This window comes from Zingiber officinale, chromosome 11A (genome assembly GCF_018446385.1).
Source record: "Zingiber officinale cultivar Zhangliang chromosome 11A, Zo_v1.1, whole genome shotgun sequence".
Classification (NCBI taxonomy): domain Eukaryota; kingdom Viridiplantae; phylum Streptophyta; class Magnoliopsida; order Zingiberales; family Zingiberaceae; genus Zingiber; species Zingiber officinale.
The window spans coordinates 97,619,556-97,629,086 of record NC_056006.1 but is presented as its reverse complement, the minus strand read 5'-3'; the positions used below and the strand labels follow the sequence as shown (position 1 = coordinate 97,629,086).

General features: G+C 37.5%; 1 protein-coding gene across 1 annotated transcript; it reads left to right on the top strand.

Moving 5' to 3' along the window:
* Nucleotides 1-1,653: 1,653 nt before the first annotated feature.
* LOC122031059 (proline-rich receptor-like protein kinase PERK15) lies at nucleotides 1,654-8,686 on the top strand. Its single transcript, XM_042590114.1, has 9 exons — nucleotides 1,654-1,793; nucleotides 1,902-2,020; nucleotides 2,523-3,002; nucleotides 3,135-3,509; nucleotides 4,667-4,882; nucleotides 6,664-7,038; nucleotides 7,144-7,387; nucleotides 7,466-7,613; nucleotides 8,167-8,686. The coding sequence occupies exons 3-9, from the start codon at nucleotides 2,534-2,536 to the stop codon at nucleotides 8,536-8,538; spliced, it is 2,199 nt and encodes a 732-aa protein (XP_042446048.1). The 5' UTR covers nucleotides 1,654-1,793; nucleotides 1,902-2,020; nucleotides 2,523-2,533; the 3' UTR covers nucleotides 8,539-8,686.
* The last annotated feature ends 845 nt before the right edge of the window (nucleotides 8,687-9,531 follow it).

Genomic DNA, 9,531 nt, shown 5'->3' with positions numbered 1-9,531 from the left:
CTCGGCCAAGCAGCGAGACCACTGTAATATCTCTCGATATCCTTTTGGGAGATAGTGCCGCTGATACGAAACATGATTGACAGATAGATCGTACGACAAAAGCTTCTACTGTCTCGTTAGAGATATGCATGCTCTGTTAAGGTATATTGTCAGAAACACTTTCCCGATAGGTCCTTTCATAGGACATATTGGAGAGCGTGCTCATATCTCACATACGTCGCCCACCAGGATTCTATATAAAGGAGGATCTATCATCGACAGAGGTACGCGTTATTGCTGTTTAATACTAGTTCTACTGTTGCTCCACTTATTCTCCAATTCCGGTGACTTACTTGAGCGTCGGAGGCCTAACGTCGGGAACTCCTTTTCTACCTCGGCACTGACGTTACTTGTTTTGCAAAACGAAGCGAGGTCAACAGTCGATCAGCGAAGCCGGCACATTCCTAATTTTCCACCTTCCCGCTTTCGGACATGATTAGCAGTTTCCCAATATGACTTTATATTTTCTAGAAGTGAATAACTTATGGGGATATATTTACCTTGTTGTGACGTCCTTTATACCGAATGATGAGGCATTAATGATAGTCTTTTCAGAACGATGCAATGATTAAAATATGAGGTGTTATATTGGGATCAAAATTTAACATTTTTGTATTGACCTATGACTGAGTTTACAGAGACACTCGGATAAACAAATTAGATTTTGCCAAATCATAAAGGTCGAGAACAATGCGAGTTATCATGGACTATGATATCATAAACAAAGCTGACCGGTGACCAAGACGGCGCGTCAGTGTCTATTCGTGGCTGAATCCAAACAAATTAACTTTACCTGACGCAGTGGATATCGTGAAGGATGGTTCTGGATTTGGCTGGCCATCCAAGTCACTCTCAACACTTGAATCCCTCCCACTGGATCGCTGCCGGATCCAACGCAACTCCACCACCTTCTGCTTTCGTGATCCCGTCCCAAATCGCCCTTTATTTTTCCATTGTATTGCAGCAAGCAATAAACGATGGTGTCGTCATCTTATCCCTAACGATCTCATACACTTTGGAAGTGATGAATTATAGGATATTTTATCCTATCAGAACCATCTTTTCTATAGAAAATGTCAAACATCTAAGAAAGTATTGTCATATCAAAATTGATCTATTACAATAAAGACCCCATAAATTTGATCAGCCATTGAGACTTTTAAATTTCCATTGTAAGAAATAAAATGTAATATCATTTACCCTAAATAATTTAGGATCATTAGTCTTATGATAAAATAAGAACAGATAAATCATAAAAAGTATTTTATCCTAACATAATAATCCATAAAAAAAGTCAAACACATATTTTGCACTCGTTATAAATTATATATATATAATCGAGGATACAAATCGATCCATTAGCAACTACTTGTACATCCGTGGGACGTGATGAGTTGTCCTCTCAGGACGATGTAATTGTTAAGATATAGAGTGTTGTCATATGAGGTATTGTGATCGAAATTCGACGTAATCGAACATAACCGGTATAAGGATGTGACAGGAGCATTGGGACGAGTGATTTCGTCTTTCTGCCACGTGGGGCTTTTAATTTTGCACTGTAGTTCTCGTAAGTGAACTATTAACGAGATTCTTGGTATTGGATAAAGAGGGTAAAAGGGAAAAGGGAAAAGGGAAAAGGGAGGCAGGGGTCGAAATAAAGAAACGGAGTTCAAGATGAAAACGGAGATCGAAGCCGAAGAAGCTCGAAAAACCCTAACAGCTTACGGATCGGAATCCTCTCTCACGCGGGTCAGGTAGTCTCCGGTTCCTTCCTGTTCCTCGAGCTTCTCCTCGTCGAATTTTGCCAGTCAATTTCTGCATCCCGTGATCTCTCCGCCTCTCACGCCTCTTGCGGTACGTAGGGGCCTGCGATTCCACTGGAACGATCTCCTCTAAGCTCGGTGGGTCCGCGTCGGTCCTGTTCGGCTGGGATCGGCGATGGAGGTCTGCTGATGAGTGTCGAGGATTGCTCACTTTAGAGGTACTGTCGGAGCTTGCTCGTTTACTTATATCTTTATTCGACCTGGCCGTGAGCGATCCTTTGACGAAAAGATCCATTTTTGCTGGTATCTAAGTGAAAAATTGAAGCTTTGAGTATTATTATTTTTAAATTACGGTGCCTATCGGTGATGTAGATTATGTTTCTTCAGTTAATCTACACTAATACCGCAACCTTTGCTAACAAAACCTCCTTTTGACGTTACGCCTAGACGTTCTCCTGAGTTAAAATCTGGAAGAGGATTCTTTCAGCAATGCGATCGTTGGCTGGTTTGAGGATTAAGTGGCATAACGTTGTTGTGAAGGCCCTTAGAAAGAGAAATTTTCTAGCTGTTAATGAAATGGATGCTTGTCAAATATTGTTTATGGCTAACCTGATTAGTCAGCATTGCTTAGATTTTGAGCTCTTTTTTATCAGTAATGTAAAGAACAACCAAGATAATGATGTTGTTTAGCTTAATCTGACCTTGATTTCTGGTTTGCAGGATTATTCAAAATGACATCAACAGCATTGTTGCTGTGTTATATGTCGGTTGTAGTATGCTTGCGATTGATTGTTGAGGCGAGACATGTCAGCCATATGTCAGCAACGATGATAACATCTCCATCTGCTGCTCCTGTAGGTCGATGGGATCAAATCTATTCCTTGATCTCTTCATCAAAGGTTGAAAATCATTTCCTAGAAAATCTTCCAATCAATAGAGAACACAGGAAGTACTCTTCACCGCTTGCTGCAGCTTCATCAATGACGTTCAGAGATTCAGTTGATTACAGGTCCCTGACCACTGTTAGGCTTCCGTCGCCAAGCATTTCAAGTTTAGTAAATATTTTCATGGATCATAGCATGTATCCTTCTACAGAGTTGGCTGTCACACCTTCACCTTTTGGGTATTCTCCTCCAGCACATTCAAATGCAAATGCAGTTCCGACTACCTTTGCACAGCCACCATTGTCACCTCAAACTCGTAAGATTAATTTGGTATTTTAACTCGTTGACCTGTTTGTCTAAACTCTCAGAATTAGGATAATAAACTCTCCTTTTCATCATGCGCCTCCCCATTTTTTACTTACTTTCAAGCATGTATTTTTTGGAGCAGAATGTTGTGAGTCTAATAAGGTGCAGAAGCGAGGTACTGAAGATTGCTATTGTGTTTACCCAGTGAAAGTTGAGTTGTTCCTACAAAATGTTTCTATGATTTCAAACTGGAGTTATGAATTTCTTCGTGAACTAGCTTATCAGCTCAAGTTGGACATGGATCAGTTTGAGATTAACAATTTCTATGTTGTTGGTGCATCTGGATTAAATATCACAATGGACATAGTGCCATTTGACGGGATAAGTTTTTTTGCCGACCAGGTTCTTGCTATGAATTCTTCACTTGCACTGCATAGGGTTCATATCAATCCTGAGCTAGTAGGTGATTATAAACTTCTTAATTTGACTTGGTTCAGGCCCCTGGCTTCTCCTCCTGGTAATTTTCTAGAAAAAAATTTGATTTTTAAATGTTATTGAGTTCTTATATTTTGCTGATTGTTAGATATTTATTGAATGTTGTTTTTTCTTGAAATTGATGTTCATCTAATAGTTGTTTTTGTTCTAAGTAGTTCTGCAGCACTCTGAGCCATGAATTTTTGTGATCGCCATTCATTTTTATGTTACAGATAAAGTAGTATGTTGTTGGACACATGAACATGCATAAAATTGTGAATACGAAATAATTTCATAACAAGTAGCAATGAATGTCAACCATTTCCATGAGGCCGATGATTTAAGTAAATTTGTGCATGTTTAGTTAACTATGGTTTAAGTAAATTTGTGCATCTTCCCCATAGAAAACTGTTGCATGATTTTATTTTAGTTTTGTCAAAGGTATTGTTCCATTTGTGATGTTTCAAAACATGAGCAGAATCTAAAGGGAATGTATTGTGTATCATACCAAAACCTTCCTTGTCAATGGTTTTAACTGGGGTGACAAATAGCTTGATGTTGATTGTTATGAATTTTATTTCTGATTTATTTTTTATTTCATGGAATTTTACCATATGCCACAAGTTCCCAAATCACTTAAAAGCTTACACGATGCAACTTTGATGACTACACCTACTTTTATTTAGGGCTCCAGAATTTGAGTGCTGCATCTCCATGATGCATCTCACAGTTCACAGAAATTTTGTTCAATAGACAAATTGACAAATACTAACCCCACCTAGTGGGATAAGGTTGGTGGTTGTTGTTGTTGTAGACAAACTGACAAATACTCCAAGACAACAAGTCACCTAAAGCTTACGGGATGCAACTCCTATTTCTGCTCTTGCTCTTCTTTGTTTAGGCTTCAAAATTTGAGGAGCTGCATCTCCATCATGCACCTCACATTGCAAAGAAACATTGTTAAGTAGCCAAACTGACAAATACTCCAAGATTGCTTATATCTTATATATTCTTGTGACCGCCCTTGTTTGTTGTGTTTTTCCAGAAAAATAACATAAGAAATGGCTACTGATTTACTTTGCTAACATTTTATGTACTTTTATAATTTCCTGTTCAATGGAACTGATTGATATTTTTTCCATAAAAATGATTTATATTGTCAGATGAGATGACATAACAAATAACTTCTCAATTATTCAGTTCCTTCTCAGTCCATCTCACCGGTGGCTTCACCACCTGGGATACCCTACTTACCTACTTTTACGACGAAGGGTGATACTGGAGATGACAGGAAACACTCAAATTTTTTATTGGTTATTGGAATATGTATCAGTGTCCTGGTTGCTGTTACTTTTGTTTCTCTTATCCTTTGTTTTTGTTCATCTCGCAAAAGGATGGAGGTGCCGACAGAAGAAGGTATGTGCTTAAAGTTTATTTTATGTTTAAACTTGTATCTATCAGTAGCATAATGCAACTTGTACAAACATTAGGAGGAAGCAAAAGAAACTATTAAAAATGGGGGAAATCATTAGAATTTGATACCATAACCTGTCCCTGTTTTCTGTGGTTATTATTCATTAATCTAAAATCTACACCGAAGTTCTTATATTTTATGTTGTTTTTAAGAAGGGGAGCCTTGGCGCAAGGATAAAGTTGTTGCTATGTGACCCAGAGGTCACGGGTTCGAGTCTTGGAAACAACCTCTTGCAAAGCAAGGTAAGGCTGCGTACAATAGACCCTTTCTCGGGACCTGCATTTGCAGGAGCTTTGTCCATTGGACTGCCCTTTTTATAAGTAGGTCCCTAATATTTATAATTAGTTCTCTCCTTAAAGTGACTCAAAGGTATTATGAAAATCCAGCTTATTATACACAGACTAAAACGCTGATTACTTAGAAGGAAGACGTAAAGGAAAGGAGGGAAAGGATAACAAAGATATAAATAAATGATGGAGCTTACATATATATTTTGTGAATCTTTCCCTCCTTTTACTTATATCATTCCGACATTCTACCTTAGGTAGCTCCCATTTGCCTATATAGTGCAACTTCCATATTTACAAATTAGGCCTTGGTAATCCGACTATGCCTTCTCTTTGATGAAGTGACAATCAATATCTATGTGGTTTGTCCTCTCATGGAACACTGAGGTTATGTGAATGATAGTTTGGCTGTCACAAAACAACTTCTTGGATCTTTAAGATGAAGTCCTGACTTTTTGGTCATCAACTATTTAACCCACATAAGCTTGCATGTGGTTAGGGCCATAACATTTGAACTCTACCTTTGCACTTGATCTAGTTACGACAATATGCTTTTTGTGCCTCTAGGAAATAAGATTACCTACTAGAAGGCCAAAATAGTTTGATGTGAATTTTGCATCCATGGGAGAATCTACCTAATTGACATTAGTGCACCTATAATCATAAGGTGATCTCGATCCTAATATAAAAGAGTACTCTTTAGTTACTGTAGAATTTTATAATAACATAAAGCCTCAAATAGTTAATTGATCACACTTATTGTAAATGGTAGGTTTGGTCTTATAGTTATGAAGTAGTTTAGTTTTCCATCTAGCCTTTTATACCTTCCTGAAACATAATGACTAATGGCTTCCCCTATCCTTGCATTAGTTTGACATTTATATCTACAGAGGTATCAGCTGGCTTATCTCCCAACATATTAGTCTCCAACAAGTAAAACACATATTTTCATTTGGAGATAGTGTCTCTAGTTGAGTGGGCCACCTTGGTACCAAGAAAAGGTCCTAGGTTTCTCTGATTCTAGCCTGAAAGGGAGATGAAGATATGTGTTTTAGGTTCATGAACTTTGTAGAGTCAGCATCTTTATGATGATATCATCGATAGAGACGATGAGAATGCACTTTCTAGATGGAGAGGTATGATGAAATATTGGGTGGTTTGATTCTTTTGATCATCCTAAACTAAAGGATAGATAAATTGAATTTACTTAATTGCTCTCTAGGGGCTTGCTTCAAACCGTACAAAGATTTTTTAAACTTGCATTGTAGGCCACACTCCTGAACAACAAATCTTAGTAGTGATTTTTTTGTTTTCCAAATTGTCACACATGTTCAGTTGTTGCCCTAGTTTCAATTACAAGCTTATTAGTTAAACAAAAATTAACTTGCTTCCTCAATTATCTATTTTAATATCACCAACAAAATTTTCTTTTGCAGTGAAGTCTACTAGAACAGCAGATGTAGCTTCTGTGGAAGGTTGTCTTCCATATCCTTCAAGTACACGCTTCCTTTCTTTTGAGGAGCTTAAAGAGGCTACACATAATTTTGAGCCTGCTAGCATGGTTGGAGAAGGTGGATTTGGCCGTGTGTTCAAGGGTGTGCTGAGTGATGGTACTGCTGTTGCTATCAAGAAGCTCTCTGGTGGAGGACACCAAGGAGACAAAGAATTCCTGGTTGAGGTTGAGATGTTGAGCAGGTTACATCATAGAAATCTTGTCAAACTGATTGGTTATTATACCAGCCGCGACTCATCACAGAATCTTCTTTGCTATGAGCTAGTTCCAAATGGAAATCTGGAGTCTTGGCTTCATGGTATTATTAGTTCAGGCTGTAGTTATACCATTAAGAATTTTATGTCATGGAATTCTTATGAGGGAAAGCTTCATGATGTGATGTTGATATCTATCTTTTCTCCAGGTTCTGCAGGAACAAACTGTCCTCTAGATTGGGACACAAGGATGAAAATTGCCCTTGATGCTGCTAGAGGTTTAGCTTACCTTCATGAGGATTCACAGCCCTGTGTGATCCACAGGGATTTTAAGGCATCCAATATATTGCTGGAAAACAACTTCCATGCCAAGGTTTCTGACTTTGGTCTGGCAAAGCAGGCACCTGAAGGGTGTGCAAATTATCTTTCTACACGTGTTATGGGAACATTTGGGTGATTAACTTTCTCTTCATTCACATTGACCTTATTTTCTTCCATATAAGTGCACTTTTGAGATACATATCATATCAGGTACGTAGCCCCTGAGTATGCCATGACTGGACATTTGTTAGTAAAGAGTGATGTGTACAGCTACGGAGTAGTTTTACTTGAACTATTGACAGGAAGGAGGCCTGTTGATATGTCACAACCTTCTGGCCAGGAAAACCTAGTAACTTGGGTTAGTTCTTTTACAGCATCTACGCAGAAAATCAATTTTTTTATTTTTGTTTTTGTTGGCATCAGTTTGTTTTTTTTTTTTTTTGTATTGAACTATATCTTACTATCATCATTATGTCATCAACCCAAATTTGTACTGACTTTTCGGGGTTGGCTTGTACAAATATATCATGGTCATTCATTAAAAGGTTAGGCAGCATGGTTGAAACTTGACTGAATGTAGTGATGAATGAACATATTGACATATGACTGCAAGTTGCAAAATAATAGAGTGAAGAATAATATATCAGCAATAGCTAAATATTCTTAGAAAGAGCTCAATATTCTTAATAAAAATATTCTTTGAACACAAGTTCTGTCCAGCAACTTTGGCTATGTTTTTTATATCATATATCCAGCTCATGTAAGGAATTTAATTCTGGGCTGTTTTAGCTTGTGCAGTTCATACAATTCCCTCCACAAATAAGTAAGCAAAACTCAATGAAGTATATAAAATGGACTAATTTGTTAATATAAAGAATGAACACTCATTTCATGTATGGTGGTACCTGCAGGCACGGCCAATTCTTCATGATGGTAATAGATTAGAAGAATTTGCAGACCCTCTGCTTGCTGGTAAGTATCCAAAGGATGATTTTGTGCGAGTTTGCACAATTGCTGCAGCTTGTGTTGCACAAGAGGCAAACCAGAGGCCTACAATGGGAGAAGTAGTGCAGTCCCTTAAAATGGTGTATCGCGTGGCAGATTGCCAGGATGCCCAGCCAACACCCTCAACTAATCCAAGGAATAAACCCTCAACAACCTATGAATCAGATGCCACTTCATCAATGTTCTCGTCTGGTCCTTTTTCAGGACTAAGCCTTTTTGACAATGACAACATTTCCAGAACCGCTGTATTTTCTGAGGATCTCCATGAAGGTCGGTGAGGTGGATGTTCAATGTTTAGATGTGAGTGCAGAATTGTTGGCTGGGTTAACTATTGAATTTTGTGTTATTTTTGTATATTGCGTTTGTCATCTTCAAATTTTAGATTCAAACACATGAAAATATTTATTCTTCTTTCCTCGATTATCACGTCACATTGGTTTAAATTGCATCTAGTTACTTGGTTTGCTTTCAATTCTTTGTTTTTATATGTGAGATATTAGTTTTTATTAGCAATGGATTATTAAGTTTATTATCAGCAGATCTCATGATTGTAATGCTGCTCGACCATATATCGATCCCTAATTCAGTTTCTGATGAAGAGGTATGTGAAAACTGGATTGTTTCAGAACTTAGTGATAGTATGTTCATATTAGAAATCTTCTGCCTAAAATCCAAAATTTGCAAAAGGTGATTGGGGCATGTCAAGTATATCAACATCAATAGCCTGAGTTAGACTCAACTATCTGGGGTTGATTTTATGAATTTTGAACTCTATGCAAGGTAGGAGCACAACAATTATGATTCAACTTTAACTATCAAGTTATGGAGAGAAGATGCTGCTAGTCAGTTGTATACTGTCTTCTCTGAACAGTGAAGATACGACAGGGTGTTGGTAAATGCTGATGTCAGTGCAGCATTTTTTAGTGTTTCTGGAAAGGGTTGTAAATGAAGCTGATCTCTGTTTAATTATGCTGATGAATTGGAAGAGTCATGTCTCTAATGTGGGCTCTCGATGCAGTTTTTTTTTTTTTTTAAAAAAAATAAAAATAAAAATAAAAATAAAATAAAATTGGTGGAGCTCGGTGATCTTGCAGAGAATGCAGTAGTTCCTTTGAATGTAATGCAGCTCTGTATGTGATACTGATAAGCATATCGTTTCATGTTGCATTTAAAGAAATTCAAGTATATTGCTTCTCTGAAGATATTGTGGTGGTGTTTTAAATTTATATTCTGTATTTTAAAAACATTCTTTAACCCTATGTTTCATTTCA